The sequence below is a fragment of the Neolamprologus multifasciatus genome, chromosome 19, assembly GCF_963576455.1.
Source record: "Neolamprologus multifasciatus chromosome 19, fNeoMul1.2, whole genome shotgun sequence".
Taxonomy (NCBI): Eukaryota; Metazoa; Chordata; class Actinopteri; order Cichliformes; family Cichlidae; genus Neolamprologus; species Neolamprologus multifasciatus.
The window spans coordinates 9,328,923-9,350,805 of record NC_140457.1 but is presented as its reverse complement, the minus strand read 5'-3'; the positions used below and the strand labels follow the sequence as shown (position 1 = coordinate 9,350,805).

At 36.7% G+C, this 21,883-nt stretch overlaps 2 protein-coding genes and 1 long non-coding RNA gene across 3 annotated transcripts in view; 2 read left to right on the top strand and 1 right to left on the bottom strand.

Moving 5' to 3' along the window:
- Nucleotides 1–5,768, top strand: part of LOC146495952 (uncharacterized) — a 64,915-nt gene extending 59,147 nt beyond the window's left edge. Inside the window, exon 2 of the long non-coding RNA XR_014871191.1 lies at nucleotides 1,312–5,768. This is a non-coding gene — a long non-coding RNA (uncharacterized LOC146495952). The remainder of the gene's footprint in view (nucleotides 1–1,311) is intronic.
- Nucleotides 2,238–19,872, bottom strand: LOC146495951 (M1-specific T cell receptor beta chain-like). The gene is made up of 8 exons (XM_085143406.1): nucleotides 19,711–19,872; nucleotides 19,268–19,567; nucleotides 12,710–12,721; nucleotides 6,719–6,757; nucleotides 5,407–5,766; nucleotides 5,294–5,320; nucleotides 4,993–5,099; nucleotides 2,238–4,867 (listed from the first exon to the last, which is right to left on the bottom strand). Exons 1-8 carry the CDS (start codon nucleotides 19,757–19,759, stop codon nucleotides 4,841–4,843), a joined length of 921 nt encoding a protein of 306 aa, XP_084999532.1. The 5' UTR covers nucleotides 19,760–19,872; the 3' UTR covers nucleotides 2,238–4,840.
- The window catches only part of ccdc177 (coiled-coil domain containing 177), a 152,570-nt gene continuing 146,085 nt past the window's right edge, over nucleotides 15,399–21,883 (top strand). Inside the window, exon 1 of the mRNA XM_085143374.1 lies at nucleotides 15,399–15,724. The gene's annotated coding sequence lies outside the window, so the exon portion shown is untranslated. The remainder of the gene's footprint in view (nucleotides 15,725–21,883) is intronic.

Here is a 21,883-nt window from a genome sequence, read left to right as displayed (position 1 = left end):
CCTGTTGCCTACTGGTGGTGGTCAGAGGGCCCGGTGGCGCCAGTGTCCGGCAGCCTCGCCTCTGTCAGTGCGCCCCAGGGTGGCTGTGGCTACAATGTAGCTTACCATCACCAGTGTGTGAATGTGTGTGTGAATTCAATTCAATTCAATTTTATTTATATAGCGCCAAATCACAACAAATGTCGCCTCAAGGCGCTTCATAGATACAGAGAAAAGCCCAACTTTGGGGTCCTTAGGGACTAGTAAAGCGCTATATAAATACAGGCCATTTACCATTTTACCATTTTAGTTGTTATGTTTCATTTTAATATTCAGACTATGTTAGGAATATATCAAAGAATACAGTACACAAGCGAAAAAGAATGTAATTTAAAAGCAAAAATACTCTAATCTCTTTAACAGTAATCTGTTTAATTTGCAACTTGCAGAGGTTTTTGTTCAGCTCTCTGCTGTGTCTCTATTTCGACAGTATGGGGGTCTGTCTGTCTGTTGGTGTGGTGGTATTGTGGATCCCCCTTCGGTACATCCCAGTATATTTGATCTCATCATGCGATACAATGTTTGGTTATCTTTTTTTTTTTCTCACATTAGTGCTAAAAGATGTAAAGAATAACACTTACTATCACAATTTAGTAATAATGTAGTAACAGTAGACTAACGATGTGGAAACAAGAAGGAAATATTGTCGTCTGTGAAGTTTTTATACATATAAATTGTTCGAATTGAATAAATAAATACAATGAATGCACATTAACAGGCTTCTATATATTTCACATATGGTTCAAATACAATCGTTAAGCTTAAATCATCATTCCCCAGTTTTCCTAATATTTTTTTTATTATCTTGCATCTAGTCCAATATACATTAAACAAGAAAAATGAAGACTGTTTAAAACATAAGATGAGAAAACGCTGACACTTCTGTGAAAGTGGGTGAGAACAGACACTATGGCATTATAGAAGAACAGCTAATTGTATTAGTAGGTAATAGGGATACTGGGGAAATTGTAAGCAAGAGTATAAGTAGCCCTTTTATTATTTCCTTAAAAGGTGTCTTCTACAGCTCCTTCAAGTACAGTTAGTTTGGGAAGTATTTTAGAATTTTTTTTGAAGATGGCTGCAGGAGTTTGTGACTATTTCATGATTGTAAAACTTGCAATAGTTGATTTTCATACATGCTCTGAATTCAACAACAAACTGCTTCAAAGGCCAGTTTGGACACTTTAAATTAAGTCATGACAACAGTTTACATGAGCAGAACTCTACTCTAACTTTACTCAGAGACTTTATGCTTTGACTGCTGTCGCGCAGGTTTATCCAGCAGAGGTCACCCTGAGATCTGTTGAGCTGAATCCTTCAGACTGTACACATGTACAGACTTCACTGAGCAGAAGCTCAGACAAGGTGAGTATAACTGTCAGGATGCCGTCAAACGGTGCCAATAAATGGATCTGAAGAGTTAGCTGGAGAGGAAGAAGAAATAATATTGTGGAAATTCTGTTCATTTTTCACAGAATCTACACATCTGTTGAGCCTCTTTGTTTCTTTTAAGAAGTATACATATAGCGAAGAATCAGCATACCCTTTGCTTGATATAATTTCTAATAGTTTTTTGTGGGTTTTTTTTTTTTTTTGGATGAAGTGTAACAGATGTAACTGTTGCAATTCGAATGAGCTATTCGAATCCTAAATACTGTAATACAACATTCAGTACCCACACAAAATAAATGTGCTGCTTCTAATGTATGATAGATTAACTGAATTGAATCGATGATGTCTTCTTCACTATTTTTGCATCTCTGAATTTGTACCACAAGGGGTCATGCAGCATAACTAAGATTTAGTTTACAGTGATGTGCAGAAGTCTAAGACCACCCCTCCATTTGCATTTTTGTTGTCTTGAACAATAGTTCCCAGTTCTTTTCTAGTTTGTTGAACATTGGCTCAACTTTGGCTGCTTTTTCTCATTACTTATTTTCAGTCTAGTCCTTGTACCTATCTTTGTCCTGGTTCAGAGGAATTATTTGGGTTTTCCCAAAAAGACTGATCTTTTTGGTTCTGATTCTGTTCATCTGGACGTAGCATTCTCAGTTGGAGAAACATTTCTTCAGTCGCTTGGATGAAAACAACTGAAAATGCTACATCCAGATGAACAGAATTAACCTTTTTGGGATTTCCTTACCTGGATGATTGAGCCTCCTTCAAGATATTTTTGTTTTTGTTTCTACTTAACACCACTAAACACCTGAGTCATTCATGCACAAAAAGGTACCTAACTCAAGGGATGAATGAAACAATTTTAGATAGTGATAAATGTATAAAGATACAATCAGACTGTTCAAAAGCATAGAATTTCCCCAGTGTGGAAAATCTTTCTTATGTCTCTATATGATTTCTCATTTACTGTGTGTTGTCTTGTCAAAATTGACAGAACGAAGAACATAGAAAACTACTGTCAGATTTTAGTCTGCTTTTCATCACCATTTGGAACACATATTATTGGAAACAGATTCATTTTTCAGCATCAACAACCCAACAATCCGAAACACGCTGCCACACTTTTTAGAATAATTTTTGCCTTGTATTTTTAGTGCTCTTGCTGCAATGAGGGATGAGAAAGATAATGTCACTCCCATATTAGCTTCTCTTCATTGGCTCAGTGTTAAATTCTGAATTTAATTTCAAATTCTTTTCTTCACATATAAGGTTATGAAAAATCAAGCCCGTCATATCTTAAAGGGGTCCTAGTTCCATATTGTCCCCAGAGCACTTTGCTAGGCTTTCCCTCCCTAAGCCTGGCTCTACTCTGTTTGCATGTTTCAATAAATTTCTGCACCTATTTCCCATTTTCTTAGGAAAATATAAAGAAGGGTGCCTCAAGAGTTTTGCAGAGTACTTGCTTGAAACTGAACATGAGGATGCAGCATTTTGTTTGTGTGTTTGCTGAAGTGAGTTAGCGTCTGTTTTTTTTTATTATTTTTATTTCACCTTCAGTTTTATGTAACAAACATTATCCTATGAGTTACCTCTCTTGGTAAATGTGATTTAAAAAAAACAACAAACAATAATAATGCATATTCATAGTGTTCTAGAAACTTTCTTATTGTTATTTCTTTGTGACCTGAAAAATATTTGTACACAAACAAAACACACAAAAACAAAAATACCTTGTCAGTGTGAGACTCTGCAGTTTGAATACTTTTGTTACAGGATGTTTCCGTTTGAGCTCTCTACAGCTATTATAAAAATGACCAAAATAACTATACTTTAGATTGCATAGTTCTCTCTTTTAATTGAATCTTCAAATACAGTTGATTATTAAGTTATTGTATAGATTTTGGAATGCATTATCTTTGCTCTGTTATTCTAAAATCATAAATATTTACATTTAAATTATGAAAGATATGGAAAATTTCCACCTATAAAGATCAAGGTTTCCCAAAGGAGCTATAATTATCTTGCACGTGTTTATAGCTCCATATTTCCGTTGCTGCCTCACAGATGTTATTTTCTGTTTATCTGACAGGAGCAACCGCAAACATGTTTTTAAAGGAAGCAAATGAGAAAAGTAGAACACATTCTTCATCTCACCGGGGCACTGACAAGAAAAACAAGATGTAGTGAACGGTTTAGACAAAAGCTATTGTGTAACTGCCTTCACTCAAACACCCTCAGTGGGATTTTTTTTTATTGCTTAAGCATGCATTAAAAAAAATAGTTGCCATTTGACAGCAGCACAATTAACTTTACATTTCTTATCTGCTCCAACTAAAAAGATTCAAATAGAAATATCTGTTCCAGATCAGAGTTAAGAGCTGGTGTAGGTGTTGTAATTTTATTGCTTTGGTTAGCACAGAAATGGAAGTTTTTCCATCTGTTTGCTCATTGATGTGCAGAGCGGGGGGGTCGATGCAAAGCTGCAGGTGCACACTGTGAGCCGGAGGTTGTGGTAAAGTGGAAGGCTGCACCTCTGTCGTTTCTCAGCACAGAGAGCGAGCTGCAGGCTGCTCTGTGACCACATCCTCTCCTCTGCTGTTGCACTTTACTCCTCTGCAGGGTTTCATGCCCTGGTTTGACTTTTTTGCTTTGACCTTCTTTAGTACACAGATGACTGTTGTTACGTGTACACTCACATTCTTATCGTTTCCTACTGACAGCTTTTTACATAAAGAGAATGTAAAATGTAACACAACTGACTTATATGTGCAGAGTGAAAACAGAAACAATGAAAAACAGTCTATTTTAAAAAGGTCATTATGTATTTAAAATAGCAACATTTCTCAGAAAATGTACATCACCTTTCAGTTTCTGTGTTTATGACCAAAAATGAACCAACTTCTGAAGCTTTTCTGAGTTGAGATGCTTCAGTGTTATGTAGGAAGAAAAGGAACTGACTTCTCTGAAAACAGTCATGATCGGCAAACAGGAAAGAATGCATTTTATCTCTGGAAAACTCTTGTTCTGTGTGAGGTGAGATGTGGGTGCAGAGGGGGGGAAAGGCACAGTCGAAAGGAAAGAAATGACTGAAAAGATCCTCTCATAAATGTTTATTGATATGAAAATGAAGCATTAAGTGGAAATTGTTCAGCAAGAATACAGCCAGTGTTTCATAAAAACAATAAAAATAAAATAAAATTAGCCAAACTTACTTTCATGCATTAGCTTTAATACTATATGAAGATTTAACTTTTGCATAGACCTGCATGCACCTTTTCCTCTATGCAAATGGGCTGCAGCACACAAAGTTGTGGCAATAAAATCAGCATCTTTTATAGTTTTTATTTACAAAAAACATAAATGATCCAAGTCCCAAATCTTTGGTCAGTCCACAGCTCAGCTCTTATTTTTTACGTTTTCCTGGTGAACTCTGTAACACACATAAAGGACAATCTGTGTTAATGCCAAGCAAACAGTTATATTTGTTTTTATTTTTGTTGTTTTTATTATTTTTTAAGGACAGTGTAATGTAATTGGAGTTCATGTTCAACAAACCTGCAGCCTCCACACCAAAAATCCAACAAAGGCTCCATAGAGGCAGCTCTTGAAGATAAAAACGGTGTAGGAGAGTTTGGCTGTATTTGTGATCTTCAAATATTTCTCTGTAAAAGAATAAATAAATAAATATCACAGGGGAAATGTTCAGTGTACTTTGTGGAGGCAGTTTTCAGTACAGATTTTGTTTAGACTTTTAGCAGAAAATTTGAATTTTAACAGTTTCTTGCATACACTGATTTTAAGTTTGTGCTTGTGATGATGATTTTAACTGTAATAAAACCACAAAATATGTATTTACCTCTTTCTATGCCTCTAAATTCTTGATCTAATGGAAGAATAAAATAAATTAGGAAAGAATACATTTATTTCCCATGTCATCAATTATGGATCATTCTGTGCTCCTAAACTTACCTTCAACACCAAGTTTTGTAACAGGATATTTGGTGTTGTTCTTTCCATTATAGAAACTGACAATGCAGGTAAAGTTTTGTCCCACCGTGTACCAATCTTTAGCAGAAACTCTCAACCTGCTTGTGATTCTATAGGATACAGGGGGGGTTTCAATGCGCTCTGCAGCTTCATCTGTCGCCACACCATCAGTGACATTTTTCTCATTCATTTGCCAGTACACTTCGACATGGTCAGGGTAGAAACCAGAGGCCACACAGACGAGGGTCTTCTTCCTGTTTTTGTCTTTGCTGTTTCTGCACTCCTGTTCTGAAGGTCCCAGTATTTTTACTTCTTGTGGTGGAGTGACGGCACTGTTTTCTTCTGCAAGGACAAACGACAAAGAAGAATCACATTAACACACATGACTAAACCTGCCTTTAGATCTACAACAAATGTAAGACACCCAAGTCTCGTGCACATGCCAGGCAAACATTACAATTAGCGCACAAAAACATCCAGGAGAACTTTTTTTCACACATATTAACACAAAGGATGAATTCAGATTACAAAACTCACATTTTCTTTATTACTAAATTATTGTGGTGATCTTACCCAGAACTGTTAGCTTGGTTCCCTCTCCAAAATAAGGAGGATAAGTGCCAGAGCACAATGCCAAGTCACAGTCACAAAAACTCACAAGACTTAGAACACTAGGATTCACCTCAAGCATTTGTTAGTTCACATACAAAGCGATTACTCTGCTATGTGCAATTTAAATCACTTTTTGATAAAACAAACTGTACTTTTCTGCCAGCTGTTCCATAACACAAATCTTCCAGACATGAGGTCATCTTTTTCAAATATCACAGATTTTCTGACACATTCTGAGACGTTTACTCATTAAAATGCAATTTAAAGGTTTACAGCATGGATGACGACATCTTTATATTTCTAAAAACAAGTATTTATGCACTATTTTGTCACTTTCTTACCCATTACTGTGAGTTTGGTGCCACTGCCAAAGTAAGCAGGGTCGTAGTTGTTCACACTGATAAACTGCTGTAGAAAAAACTGCTCTAGAAAGCTGCTGTCTGTCTTTGTTCTCTTTTTTCAGTGTTAAACAACCTTTACACCCAAACATATAGAAAAGACCTGAGGAAAATCATCTGCTCGTAGCATTATTACGCAGATTTCGACCATGTAAGAGAATTAATTTTGGAAATGCACAAATCTAAAATAACAGACATTAAAACCAACTAATTTACAGAATGATCCCAATGAATATTTCATCAGAAATTATTACTTTAATGTTAATCCATCTTTGCACTCTTACCTAAAACCGTGAGTTTAGTTCCAGCTCCAAAATAAGCTTCTGACTGGAAACTCACAGTATTTCACAGAGCTGATAAGAACTGAGTGTGAGAACAATATTCTGGGCGCAGAGCCAAACGTTTTATAGGCACAGTACTTTTACTGGAGAACACAGATAACACTTTTTTCTCCTGGCACAAGAAAACTTCTTGTTTTAAATGTCTTGTTCACTACCATCACAAAATATATATATGAACCACATACTAAATGTTGTCATTCAACCAACATATAAACACCATGAGAGTAAAGCCCAGCTGATTTTTGCTTTTGTTTTTTTACCTAAAACAGTGAGTTTAGTTCCAGCTCCAAAGTAAGCCTCGCTGTAGGAGCACAGAGACTTTGTACTGTGACAAAAACCCTTCCTAGTGCCTCTCTTTAGCTTTGCCACATTGAAATTATTCCAACTGTCACTTTTTTACATGTAAAGACTTTGACTTTAGCTACCTGAGTTTTTGGTGTAAATTTAAAGAGGTAAATATTTTAGAGGCAGCTTAACAAAATCAGTCCTCAACATTATTTAGTGAACTTTAAAATGTTTTCTTACCTAAAACAGTTAATTTTGTTCCTCCACCAAAGTGAGCCTCTGAAGCACCAGAGTCACAGTGCACCTGATCAGTGCTCAAAACAGCTCAACACATGCTGCTTCTGCTTTGTTTCTTAATTCTTTGCTTGCTTTTAATAAACTAAATGTTACTTTTCTTTAAGTTAAAAATCCCACATATGCTACACTGCTCTTTTACGTTTTTACAAGTTTAATATAACGCAAGATGAACAGAGAAAAAACTACAGAGAACTCAAACATATTAAGCTTGTTCAAAAAAGACAAAAAAGACACTCCAGGGATAGCTAAAAAAAACATGTTTGGATTCATGTATCCAAGACCTTACTGCAAACATACATATACTCACATATAGTTTTTGTTTCTTACCTAAAACGGTTAATTTTGTTCCTCCACCAAAGTAAGCCTCTGCACCAGTACCAGTGTCACAGTGAAGTTAATTAGTGCTCAAAACAGCCCAACATACTGTCTCTACTTTGCATCTTCATTTTTTGGTTTCTTCATTAAAAAATAGTAAAGTTTCCTTTTACTTTTCTTTTTACTTTTTCTTTTAAATTAAAAACTCTAAATGTGCTTGACTGGTGGAGTTTTTGTTGTTGTTGTTTGTACCAGTTTAAATGCCAAACACCTTACTGAAACACTTTTGTCAGCTTTAACTAGTTTAACTATGTTTATGAAAAGACATTTAGATTTTTCACTTACCAAGAACAGTCAGTTTTGTTCCGTGGCCGAAATAAGCTTCATAATTGGCACAGTGTTTAAGCTTCTGAACAAAAAGCACTGAGCTCAGACTATAATGAGTCCAAGTACAGTAAGTTTGTTACCAAGCTGCTCGTGTAAGAAAGTTTTTTATATTAGTTATTCCTCCGGCCCAAATCTTATTACAAACGTTACGTATAATTTTTCTTTCTTACCTAAAACAGTTAATTTTGTTCCTCCACCGAAGAAAGCTTCATAACCACCAGTGGCACAGTGAACTTAATCTGTGCTCAAAACATCACGATGCTTCTTTCACTTTGCTTCTTTAAGCATTTAAGCTACTATTAAGAAAAAAAATCTGAAGCAACAGCTGCCATTTAACATGTTTTACTTATTTCTGTGTTGAATTGATGTGAGAGAAAAGTTTTACTTACCAAGAACAGTCAGTTTTGTTCCCTGACCGAAATAAGCTTCTCTATCAACACAGCGCTTAGGCTTAATGTCAAAAAGCACTCTAAACATCTGAGCTCCTTACATTTCTTTTTGCAGCTTCACCCTTGAACATCTTCATGCATTTATTTGATTATTTCCATGCTTTACTTACCTAAAACAGTCAGTTTGGTTCCTTTTCCAAAGTAAGCTTCGGTGTTTGTCACAGTGCAAAATACTCAGCATGAAACTCTTTTTCTATCACACTTTTCTTTGGGAATAATTTTTGCTCATACTTCTGCCAACACTTCTACTAATCCTTTGAACAAACCGATTTTCATCCAACACAGTAGAAAAAGTGAAATATTTACCTAAAACCGTCAGTTTGGTTCCTTTTCCAAAGTAAGCAGGATTGCCAGTGTTCACAGTGCAAAATACTCAGCATGAAACCCTTTATGTTCCAGAATAACCTTTGACAAACGTCTTTGATAATACTTCTGACAACACTAAGGCTCTAATCAAAATTGCATTTATCAAAACACAGAAATAAAGTGAAATATTTACCTAAAACTGTCAGTTTGGTTCCTTGGCCAAAGTAAGCTTCGTTAGCATTGTCACAGTGCAAAAATACTCAGCATGAAACTCTTTTCACGCTAGAATTATCTCTGAGGGTTTACTTATAATCCTGTCAATACTAAGCCTCTGATGAAAGATACATTTTTCAGAACAGAGTAGTGAAGTGAAATATTTACCTAATACAGTCAGTTTTGTTCCTTTTCCAAAGTAAGCTTCGCTGCCCTGGCACAATGCAAAAACACTCAGCAAGAAACTGTTTTTGCACCAGAATTATCTCTGAGGATTGTCTTTACTAATAATCCTGTCAGTACTAAGCTTCTGAATAAAGGTACAGTTATCAGAACCCAGAAATAAAGTGAAATATTTACCTAAAACTGTCAGTTTGGTTCCTTTGCCAAAGTAAGCAGGATCAGTGGTGGTCACAGTGCAAAATAGTCAGCATGAAACTTTTTAGATCTGACTAATCTTTGAAAATCCTATTTACTAGAAGTTTTCTCTATACTAAGGCTCTAATTAAAGTGACATATAAGAAAACACAGTACTGAAGTGAAATATTTACCTAAAACTGTCAGTTTGGTTCCTTGGCCAAAGTAAGCAGGTTCAGTGTAGGTCACAGTGCAAAATACTCAGCATGAAACCCTTTTTGTATCCGAATCCTCTCTAAGGATAGTCTTCATGGATACCTCTGTTTATACTATGGTTATAGTTAAAGTCATATTTAACAAAAACTGTAGTAAAATGAAATATTTACCTAAAACTGTCAGCTTGGTTCCTTTGCCAAAGTAAGCAGGGTAGTTGTTGGTCACAGTGCAAAATACTCAGCATGAAACTGTTTTTGTGTCAGAATAATCTTTGACAATATTCTTTACTAATACTCCTGTCAATGCTAAGGCTCTAAACAACATTACAATTCAACAAACGCTTCAGTAAAGTGGAATATTTACCTAAAACTGTCAGTTTGGTTCCTTTGCCAAAGTAAGCAGGTTGTGTGTTGGTCACAGTGCAAAATACTCAGCATGAAACTCTTTTTTTTCACCAGAATAACCTTTAGTTAGTATTAATGAACATTTATGTTAACACTGAAGCTGTAGCCAAAGTCATATTTGTTAAAAAATGGAAGTAAATTTTTACCTAAAACTGTCAGCTTGGTTCCTTGGCCAAAGTAAGCAGGATCATTGTAGTTCACAGTGTTCTCTGTTCAACTAAATATTTCTGCTGTTTTTAACAACAAATTTTTCCTTCACTCTCATGCTGACATTTACACTCTTTTAATTATAATCGACTGAACCGAAGCTTTGAGATATACAACTTACCTAAAACAGTGAGTTTTGTTCCTTTTCCAAAGTAAGCTTCAGTTCCAGAGTCACACTGATGTCGTCCTCTGCAAAAAGCTTTCAAAACTTTCCAGAAACATCCAGTTTACATGTATTCTAATAATTCAGATGGACTTTAAAAGCTTAGAATATCGAGGGTGAGCTTCACATTGTCCAAATTTTTTTAGTGTGGCAAGATGACGGGACAGACATCATTATGCTGCTCCTACGAACAAGAAGTTAGAAAAAAAATGTTTTTCCATTAAAATTTCTACATATAAACAACGTTTCACTACCAAAGTGTTCCTCCATCCCAGACACCTTCAGATTATATGATTTTTCTGCTCTAACAACGTTTTAAGTTGCATGTAGCAGTCTTCACAATGCATTTTAATGGGAGGAGGTTTTTGTACGACGGCTCTATAGGATTGTATCACCGTGGCCCCCTGTCCCCACGGTGAAAAAGCATCACACAAAAACCTTGCGTCTTTTTCGTTCTCTCCTCTCTCCTTCCCCCACCCCGCTTCTCCCTATCTCAGCCTCCATCTCTGTCTGCCTGTGAGCGCAGCTGTGCATGTCGGGCTGACTGACGGATGAACGCGCTCCAACCTGACTGCTGCTATTTCTGTGACAGCTAAGAAAAGAAGCAGGAAGGGAGGGCAGAAAAAACACAAAGAGACTTTTTTATTTGTGTTTGTAGTTGCTCAGAGGAAGTGACATCTCTGGTGGTCACAGCTCTTTATCCAATCAGTTATCGGCAAGCAAAATTCACTGAGAGATACAACAAGACATTCTTTGCATTTCTCAGCCCTCAATTTCCAAATGTTTAACTTTCAAATGAATACAGAGCACAATTGCTCTTTATAATACAAACCAAGGTCAAAACTCTACATTTAGTATTTTCTCAGTGGTTCGGATGACCTGGTGTATTGTTATTAGTAGGTTTTCATTTTCTGTGTGATCCACAGATAGTTCTCAGACTCTTTAAAGCCTAAACCGTAAAATAATTACCAGAAAATTCTGCACTTTTTAAATGAAGCATTTATTGAACCACTTGACAAATTTGTTTGAATTTGTTAAAATTTTAATTCCCACTTTTAATTTGTATTGTATTTGCTACATCTTGTTTTTTGTTGTTTTTTAATGCTTAAAAATGTATTGTAGAATTTATTTAGGTTCTTTTTTGGATTAAAATATTCACACTAAAGTCTCATAAACTCACAAAAACTGAACGTATCAAATATAAATCACTAAACTTTAAGGGCTTAAAGAAGCATTATAGCTTTTTAAAATTTCCTTAAAGAATAAGTAAATTGCTTCTTTAAAAAGTATTATTGATTTTTATTTTATTTTTTTAGCTCATTCTTCTGGTGGATATGGCTGCAATTTTAAACATATCCCCAGTCTCATTATTTGATTTTTTTTTTCAGGATTTAAATATCACTAGTTGTAAAGCACTACAGAGAGGACAGTGTTCTCCTTTTGCTGCTGAACATTAAAGATAATGGACCAAATATTTCCTTCTTAGCTAAAAGAAATCAATTATGTGCGTGAGGAAAACTCCATATGAATGCTACTGATGCTCTGTGTACGCTGGGTGTGTAGGTAGTGCTACATTAGTCAACAACAATACCATAACAACAGCTTATACTTCTGCCCCCAAGTGGCAACAAAAATCTGTCATATACAGCTACAAGGATCCCTTGGATCTTTTGGATCCTGTTGGTGGTGGATTGGAAAGTCCTTGGAGCTCTTTATTATTGATCAAGTCATTCCTGTGCAGTTTTTATGGTGTGATGCATTATTCTGATGGGAGAGACCACTGCTGTCCCGGAGTGCCAGGTGGGTGTCTCAAACAATGTGTAGCTACATGCCAACTAAACAAAACAACCAAAACAAATCCCAAGAGACAAAGTTTCTCTCCACTGTAAAAAGAGAAGGCCAAGTTTGTTTGTTTTTTACCTCGCCTATCAATCATTATGTTTATAAAGAAGTATCTATATTTCTATAACTCATTGATGTGTGTGAATCCTTTTTCTTTTCTAATTTCTATTTCTTCGTTGCTTTGCCATTAAATACATTTTATTATGTAGGAATTCCTACATAATAAAATCATCTGTACTACAGGACTAATATGATACACAAGATTTACTCTTCATGATATTCTACCATTCAGCTTGATAGTACCTGTCATTTAAATGTAATGTGTAATTAAGTGTAATGCATGATTAACCCTGTAGAGGTCAGTGAAAAGTTGATATAGTTTTATTATGGCAGGCTGTACCAAAATATTTAATAAGGTGCTGGTTTGAGCACAGAGTGACACAGATGATGCTGAAAAGGGTAATATTGTATAAGCCTCACAATGCTAATGCACCTGTTCTCTTATCTGAAAAGATCCGCTTTATGAGGTTTGCAGAAACAAAGTGTGGAGAGGTCGTTTTTGTACCCTTTGAGAAGTATCTGAATTCATGAATGTTTTTCTTTTCAATAAAGATTTCAAAGTTTGAAGTGTTTTAATGCAAGTTGTATATCTTTTTTCTGGTCAGAGTCTGACACTTTAATCCACTCTCAGATCTTCCTTCTTTTCTCTTCGGTTGTTGTTTAGCTGCAGAGGCTTTCTGAGCCATTGTGCTCTTCTAGAGACACAGTAATAAACAGCTGAGTCTCCAGCCGCAACCGAGTGTATCTGCAGAGAGGACCTCAGGAGGGAAGGCCGGGACATACTGTACTTGGATTTGTTGAAAGGAGCTTCAGTGTCCCACACTTTTTCACCAAGAGAATAGGTTATTAGCTCTATTTTCCCACTCTTGCTTTGTCTGTACCAAAACATGTAGGGATTATCCCCATCTTGACTACAGGACAAAGTTGCAGACTGATCTCCAATGTGACTGTTTATAAATGGATCCTGTTTGATTTTTACACTGAAGGAAAAATCTGGAAAACAAGATGAAAGGCAACAAGTGAGCATGCAAAATCTTCAGCACAGAAAAATATTTATCTCTGAATTTAAAGTACTTACTGGAGAAGATTAGTACTGCAACCAAAAAAGTGTACATCATGATCATAATTATACACTTAGGGGAAAAAAGTAAGAACCATTACAGTTAGAACCATTTAGTCTGCTGTTGGGCTGAAGAGCTGCATGTGTCATTCACTGTCTTCTGCAATCAAAGCTTCTAAAATGAGTTCAGATCATCCTCGTCTTATTTTACCACAAAGCCTTCACTCACTTTCACATTTTGTAGGTTCTTACAGCTTTCTCTGCAGTTCAGCAGTCTCCTAGTGGACACTGAATAGCAACTGCAGAGCAGGGTTCTTGTTATGGTAGGGCTTATGGTTAATAATGCTTCAACACGATTAGAATTGATTTTCTTTTTTATAACATAAAAAACATGATCGATTCTGAAATTTAATCAGTGCTTCTCAAATTTTTGATGTACATTTCAAATTTTACTTTTCCAACTTTAAAGAAGAAACTGGACACAGTCTTTGGAGATTTGTGTAGTAATTTATGCAGCATGTGGCGTTTTCACTCAGGTCCATAAGATCCAGTTATGAAGACAAAGCTGAAGTCACAGAGATCCACAATCAAGAAGCAACCAAAGACCTGACAGAGCATCTCAGGGGAGGAAAAGCAGCACTTGGAGATGTCCATGAAAAAGATTTTCAACAAATGTTTTAAAAATGGTTAAAATGTTACAGTTGTGTTATTATGTAGCAGAACTGTAATTCCTAAACAGTTATTGCAATGTTTTTAATGATCAATGATTAAATGTGAAAGTCTTTGAAAGGCAATTATTAAAAACAAATTACTTTCTAGAAAATTATGAGCTATATTGAATGTGCTTACTGTTTCTACACTGTGTTATATGACAGCAAGTGAGCATTAAAAAAGTGTGAGACAAATGCATTTTTAATTCTTTTGACAAAAAAACTCAGGCTGTGTTTTCTGTCCAGGTTTACTTTGAGCTAAACTTCGAAAGCAGCATTTAGTGACTATACCGATTCTATTTTTAAACTCACGTTAGTATCACACTTTCCTGCTATTCAGCGAAAATCATAGTTACAGAAGTATAGAATAATATAATATTGTAGTAGTAATTAATGAAAAGCTTGACTTCAGCAAGGATAGGCTTGATATCAGTACAGTAAATTATGTAGATATATATAACATGTATCAGTAATTACCTGGAAACAAACACACTGGACAAAAACATAAGTAAAGCTGAAACTCGTAACAGATGAATCAGTGTACCTGGAATACCTGCCAACCAGTGATGAGAAAACTTTATAACTTAATACTGCCAATAGCTGTAAATTGTGATGGACCATGAGCTGCAATGTCACTGAGGTTTGTGTATTTCCTTTGTAGTCAAATTTTTTTTATTCATATTTAATTTTTTTTAAATTTTAGAATTGGGTTGATTTTTGTTTTTTTCTTGGGTTTATTTCAGTTTTTTCAAGCAATTTATTTATTTGTCTAATTGACTGAAACTTTTTTTTTAAATAACAGGGATCTCAGGAGTAGACACTTCTTTGAGCTGGTGGACTCATAGTCAGTTAAATCACATCTAAAGTCTAAATAAATAAATGAAAGGCTAGTTGTGATATTTGACTAAGCTGTCAAAAAAATAAAATTAATTTCTTGTAGATGTTTTTCAAAATGTAATTTTTTGTAGATAGCTTTGTAAGTTGAGAGTATTGTTTTAGTTATTTCTATTTTCCCTTTTTTCATTAGCTAGAATTTCATTTTCATACATATTTTTAGTTAATTTAGTTCATCTTTATTCATTATAACTGATGGCGCTGACGGGTTAAAGAGAGCTGGTGGTTGAGTGTTAAAAGGAGCTGTTAGAAACCCCCAGCCAGAATAAAAGGAAGAAAACAGAGCAACGTAAGACAACACATGTATACAAACGCATCAAATTATTTGTTTGTCTGTTTTGTTGACACCAACATTTTGACCCAGCGCCTGCCTCTCTGATGGACACACCCAGCGGTCACCTGTACGTGGCTGCAGGAGGCGTGGCTGCATGAATGTCCTGTAGCTGCAGGGTTTGACCTAGTTAGAGCCCACATTTTTTTCATTTTTTTTTTTTAAATTAAGTCTTTTAAATTAAGTTCTGCATTGGTTTATGCCTCTCAGCGTAATATCTAACCCCTTACCTAGTAGAAATATATCCAGTATCATAAACAGACCTAATATTCTGTACTGCATTTCTAAAGCCGAGAGTTTAGTAATTTCTCCTTAGAGGGGTTGCGTGGAGGATCCTTCCCAGTCCCCTTTCCTGCAGCTTTTCTCACACACCAACATCCACCTGCGGACTGGGAGTTTTCTAAAAGCCTCCTTATTTCCGGAAAGCTGATGCTGTTTTATTTTCTTCCCAAGGTAAGCCCCCATTTACTTTGGTAACATGTAGTAGTCGTTGTTCATCAAGTGTTTAATGCTAAGGTAACATTTAGTCCTGCTAATTTCAGCTTGCTAATGCTTTTGGTTTTTGTGTACAGCAAAGTAGTTAAATGTCATTCTAAAGAAAGTCGGGAAAAGCTGAAGAATCTGAAGTTCTTCAGTGGCACAAAAACTTTGAATCAAGCTTTGTATTTCCTTCTTCCTGTCATCTTACATTCCTCTCTCCTACTTGAGATTTCCTCTTCACTTACAATTGTACTTACAATACTATATTTACATAACATTTTGAAAATGTAAATATATATTGATCGATATTTCATGTTAATTTCAGTTATTTCTGAAAAAGATTCAGTTATTTCAGAAATAACCTTTGACCCCAACGACCTCATTACTTAGACCTATGTCAGCTGAATTTTTAACATACTGCAGGTACAAATTGATTTTGGATGGGCTTCATTTTTGTTGCTTATTAAGACCTTTATTGCCCTACCCTAGAGTGGGCATCTTACAAAGATCGCACCTGAGTGATGCACAAAAATGTTCTGTTCTGTGAACTGAGCAGTTTGTGACTGTAGCTTGGGAGGAGTTGGTCTAACAATAACCAGAAGAACCTAAATAAAACAAACACAGAATGACTTCAACAAAGAACATGCATGTTTTGGAACAACCAAGTCATATAGTGCTGAATGTGCCTTGAAATGCTCTGGGATGACCTGAAGAGGGCTGTTGAATCAAGAAAACCCAAAATTATTGATTAGTGAAGTAAATTTGTTTGCAGTCCTAGTCAAAACCTATTCCTCACTACCATGTAAATCTCATAAGCAGTTAGAGGAATGCACTGGACCTTTTTGCTGTTATAAGAGGCTGCACTAAATTCAGTGGTTCCTTTTCTTTCTTTCTTTCTTTCTTTTTCCCCCCTTCTGGCCTGCATGTTTGAATGGGGAAGAAGGTACAGTATCAGTCATCAATGCAGAAAGTATTGCAGTTATCCAGGACTGCAAATCTATAATGTGGCACAGATTGGTGTTCCCTTAATATTTAAATATTTTTGTATAATACATGCATACTCCTACCAAATTCTACATTTTCTTAAGCTTAATGTATGTGTTGTAGGATTTTAGTTTCAGGAGCTCTCTCTGTTAACACTAAGACATTACTATAAAAGCACTATCATTGTGACTGTAAATAAAACCCTCCTGATTCTGGTGTTCACTCCTTCCATCATCTCTGGGTTTAAACAGCAAAAGATACATAAGCTATGCTGCAGTGTGTGTGATAAAATTATTAGTCAAAGTTAACTTTTTCTCTTTATTTCATTACATACAGTAACAAACATTAGAACTAAGATATGGAAAAATTCTGTCCCCTTGGTTTGTTTTGCTACTCTAAGAATATGACTTCATGTGCACATCTATAACACCCCACTTGCAGAAAAATGCCGAGGGTTTTTAGTGAGGGAGCAGCATTAAACCACATCACTGTGTGCTGGCAGCGCAGAAATAAACAGCCGAGTGCAACACGTCTGTGTTTTTTATTGTCAGAGTTCCTTCTACTGTGCTGTTCCTCGTGAGGGTAAATTGTTCTTTAAATTGACCCTCATAATTTTGGGATTGTTGATAATATCCAAAGCCAATGAGGGTCATGGATGCATTCTCCTTTCTTTGCTGATACCAGAGCATTATTACAAGGGAGCTATCATTATGCTTGCAGTTTATCTGGACCTCTTGATTCTTATCCACCATCTGTGGAGGAGACTGCTGAAATATAACTGCACTCGCCTGACCTGCAAAGAGAACAATAAACGGTTTACAACGAGTCAGTAATGTATTTGCATTTAATTGATTATTTTGGGAGTTCAAATTGAAATTTAAGATCTTACACGAAAACCAGATGATGACAAGAAGACTAGTCGAAGACATTTTCAAACACTGATGGGAGAAGGTGATTGCTCATTTTAAAAAGAGGCTCAGGGTAAAGGGGGAGGAGAATGTTTGTTGTGCTTAGTTCATCACTCCTGTTATATGGGCCTCATGCCATGTGCTGTGCTTCCATCTATTGGTGTAACAGAAAATCCAGGCATCTTCTAAAATAGCATGCATCAAGTTCCCTTATCCATTATTAAGAGAGAGGCATAACTTACATTTTTGAGGGGTTGTTAGTGATGAATGCCACACTGTGCTCTTCTGCACTGTGTGGTGGTGTCTGCCTAATGAACAAATTGCTTGGGCTTGGGTGTTCAGTATGAAATTTGTGTGTGTATTGCTATGATTTCCAGATTGGAAAACTTATTTCCAACCATCCAGCAGTGCACAGGAGAGGTGAAGGAGACAGTGTAGTCAGGGTGGAGTGGGTGGAGACCAGCGTCAGGAGTGATTTGTGACAAAATGAGAGCAGAAACATTTAATGGGTGGGATGGACTGCCCTCTCTAAGTTATGTTACATAAGTTATGGTTCAGTGCACTTTGTATGTAGTCTAAATTAAAGTGCTTTCTGTTCATTTTTATAAAAAGCATATTTAATAGAAGCAAGCTATGGAGGAATCCAGTCCACTTGTTTTTCGTTGCAACTCTAAGGAAAACCAGCAAAAAGCTATGTGTGCATGTACAACAGCTCACTTGCAGAAAATGCTGAGGGTTTTTAGTGAGAGAGCAGCATTAAACCACATCACTGTGTGCTGGCAGCGCAGAAATAAACAGCCGAGTGTGACACGTCTGTGTTTTTTATCGTCAGAGTTCCTTCCACTGTGCTGCTCCTTGCGAGGGTAAATTGTTTTTCAAATTGACCCTCATAATTTGGTGACTGTTCATATCCAAAGCCAATGAGGGTCATGGATGTATTCTCCTTTAATTGCTGATACCAGAGCATTAATATACGGGTGCTGTCATCATGCTTGCAGTTTATCTGGATCTCTCGATTCCTATCCACTATCAGTGGAGGAGACTGCTCAAATATAACTGCGCTCGCCTGACCTGCAAAGAGAACAATAAACAGTTTACAATGAATCAGTACAGTATTTAAATTTGTACATTTTGTATTAATTTAGTTGAAATTTAAGATCTTACACGAAAACCAGATGAGGAGGAGAACAGTTGAAGACATAGTTAAGCACTGATGGGAGAATGGTTGGTTGCTCATAAAAAGGCTCAGTGTAAAGAGGGAGGAGGGTTCGTTTAGTGAGTATCTGCTGCTTATCTCACCACTAAACTCCCATTGTAAAGGGCTTATGCCATGTGCTGTGCTTCCATCTATTGGCAGGATTTATTTAAAACACCTTGCATCATCACAAGTGGGTTAGTCTGAGGAAAATATCCATGTGTAAGAACATTATTTTGGGGAAAAAATGCAGATAGTGTTTTAATATTTTAGAAAACATTTTCTTACCTTTTATTTACTGAACAAACTTGATGGTAAAAATTGCTGTTATTATCTTCTCCACAGTGTGGTTTCCCACCACCCCCTCGAGTCGATTACTTATGCTTGAGTCAGATGTTTTTGTCATGCTTCTGAGGTCTGCCACAGTACCGTGTAGCCTTGCAGCGCAGAGATAAACAGCCTCATCTTTTTCCTGAATGCTGGTTATTGTCAGAGACCACTGCTTGTCATTTTTCTCTGCCTGAAAACCAGATTTGAATCCCTCTTCGAACTGTGAAATTCCAGCTACAGTAGCCACAATTAGCTGGAAACTTTTTCCTCTAGGCTGTTTATACCAGTACAGATATTGATAGTCTGTGTCATTCTGGTAGCAGTGCATCTTTGCCAAGCCATTGGAAGGGTTAGAGATGTAATGGGGCCACTGAGTGATCAGAATGGATTCAGAAACACCTGAAACACAGTAAGCAGAAATCTATATTTTATCATCTATAATATTTACATTCATTGAATGGACTTAATACAGGTAAAAAGAAAAGGCAAGGAAAGTGTGAAAATTTAGAGTATGTTTTTGTCTTTGTGTTGATAAACTTTACCTGCTGCTGAGATAATCAAGAAAGTCAGGGTGGTGATGCAAGGAGTCATTTTGTCTTTAGAACAGGAAATTGAATGGGTGGAAATTCAGCAGAGCCAACACTGTAGGTAGATCTCTGTGGAGGAAATGACATCAGAATCTGAGCAAAGACAGAAAGATTGTGTGAAGGCAGACTTTAGAACTGTCACTCCTCCTTTATCAATCATGCAGGTGTGGCTTTGATGCTGTGAGCCACCAGCTTTTTGTAAAGCAGGCAGAGGAGTTGAAACACTGTGCCGACTTGCAGCACAGAAGTATTGTGCTGTGTCTGCTGGATTAACATTGGAGATTTCAAGATGAGCTTTGCCCGTTGCATGGCCTGTTATGTTAAATTTGCTCTCAAAGGTCTTTTCAAGAGTTGGGGCATCATATTGAAGCCGTCCAATCAGGTCCATTGTTCGCTGGCCTCCTGCTGCTGACTTGTGCTGGTACCAGTACATGTAGGGATAGTCACTCGCTCCATGGTAGCATTCGATCTGGGCTTGTCGTTGTTCTGGTTTTATCAGAAGATTTAAAGGTGTTTGCTGAATCACAAGTGATGACAGCGCACAGTCTAGAGGACAAAAACCAAACTGAAGGTTCACAGAAAGGATTAATATTGTTATGAGAAAGTACACATATTTTTTTTTTCTACCTACCTGTGAGCAAAAACAAATACAAAATTTCAAACATTTCGATCCTTTCCTGGAGAAAATCCTTAAATAGCAACGATCTATGTAACTGACTTGGAGATAGATATACAGAGGTGTCAATGAAGACACTCTGACATTACATGTTTCTTTATTGTACATGTGTGTTAAGAAGAGGGAGGAGCTATCTTAGCATTTTCACGTGTTGTCACTGCTCTCTGCTGTTCAGTCGTTTTATTTAGACAAAGTCTTGTGTGACACACGGAAAGCAGCAAGAGTAAAAGGGAAGGTTTACAACATGGTTTGGAGTGAGTAGCACTAACGCAAAGACAAGAGGCTGAGCTGGAGGTGACAGAGTTGAAAATGTTAAGGTTTTCATTGGGAGTGACCAGAATGGACAAAATCAGATACGAGTACATCAGAGGGATAGCTCAGGTTGAGTGATTGGGAGATTTTTAATGTTGATGTTTAATATTGGCGCTATCAAGCAGCAAGAAGATCACCGAGAATATTTATGGATGTAGTGAAGGAGGCAGAGGGTTGTGTGACAGAAGAGGGTGCTAGAGAAGGCTACATTTTATCAAGGCTAACTGAAAAGGTTGCCTGAATAGTCAGAGGGGGTTCCCCTGAAGAGCTAGAAGCTCTTTCTGTTTGCTAGGAATAGGACATTACTCTAAAATTATAATTGGATTGCAAATAAAATCATCCTCATTCTGTTTCGTTTTTATTGGCTGTCTGACTCTTAGCCTGATCTCTGGTTTTAAAAAGCAACAAATGTAAAAGTTATGCTTATTCTTCAAATTGACCATCATAATTTGGGGACTGTTCACCTCCATAGCAGTTATAAACACATTCTCCTGTCTTTGCTGATACCAGAGCATCATTACAAGGGAGGCATCATTATGCTTGCAGTTTATTTGGAGATGAAACTTTTTTTCATTCACTATCTTGGGGAGATTTGTGAAACATAACAGTGCTCACCTGACCTGCAGAAAGAACCAGGAGTCTCTTTTCCTTTAGAAGAGGAAATTAAATGGGTAGAAATATAAACAGAGCCAACAATGCAGGAAATGACATCCTAATCTGAGCAGTGATAAAAGGACCAAAGTGAGAGAAACTGTGTGAAGGCAGACTTTAGAACTGTCACGCCTCCTTTATCAATCATGCAGGTGTGGCTTTGATGCTGTGAGCCACCAGCTTTTTGTAAAGGAGGCAGAGGAGTTGAAACACTGTGCCGACTTGCAGCACAGAAGTATTGTGCTGTGTCTGCTGGATTAACATTGGAGATTTCAAGATGGGCTTTGGCCGTTGCATGGCCTGTTATGTTAAATCTGCTCTCAAAGGTCTTTTCAAGAGTTGGGGCATCATATTGAAGCCGTCCAATCAGGTCCATTGTTCGCTGGCCTCCTGCTGCTGACTTGTGCTGGTACCAGTACATGTAGGGATAGTCACTCGCTCCATGGTAGCATTCGATCTGGGCTTGTCGTTGTTCTGGTTTTATCAGAA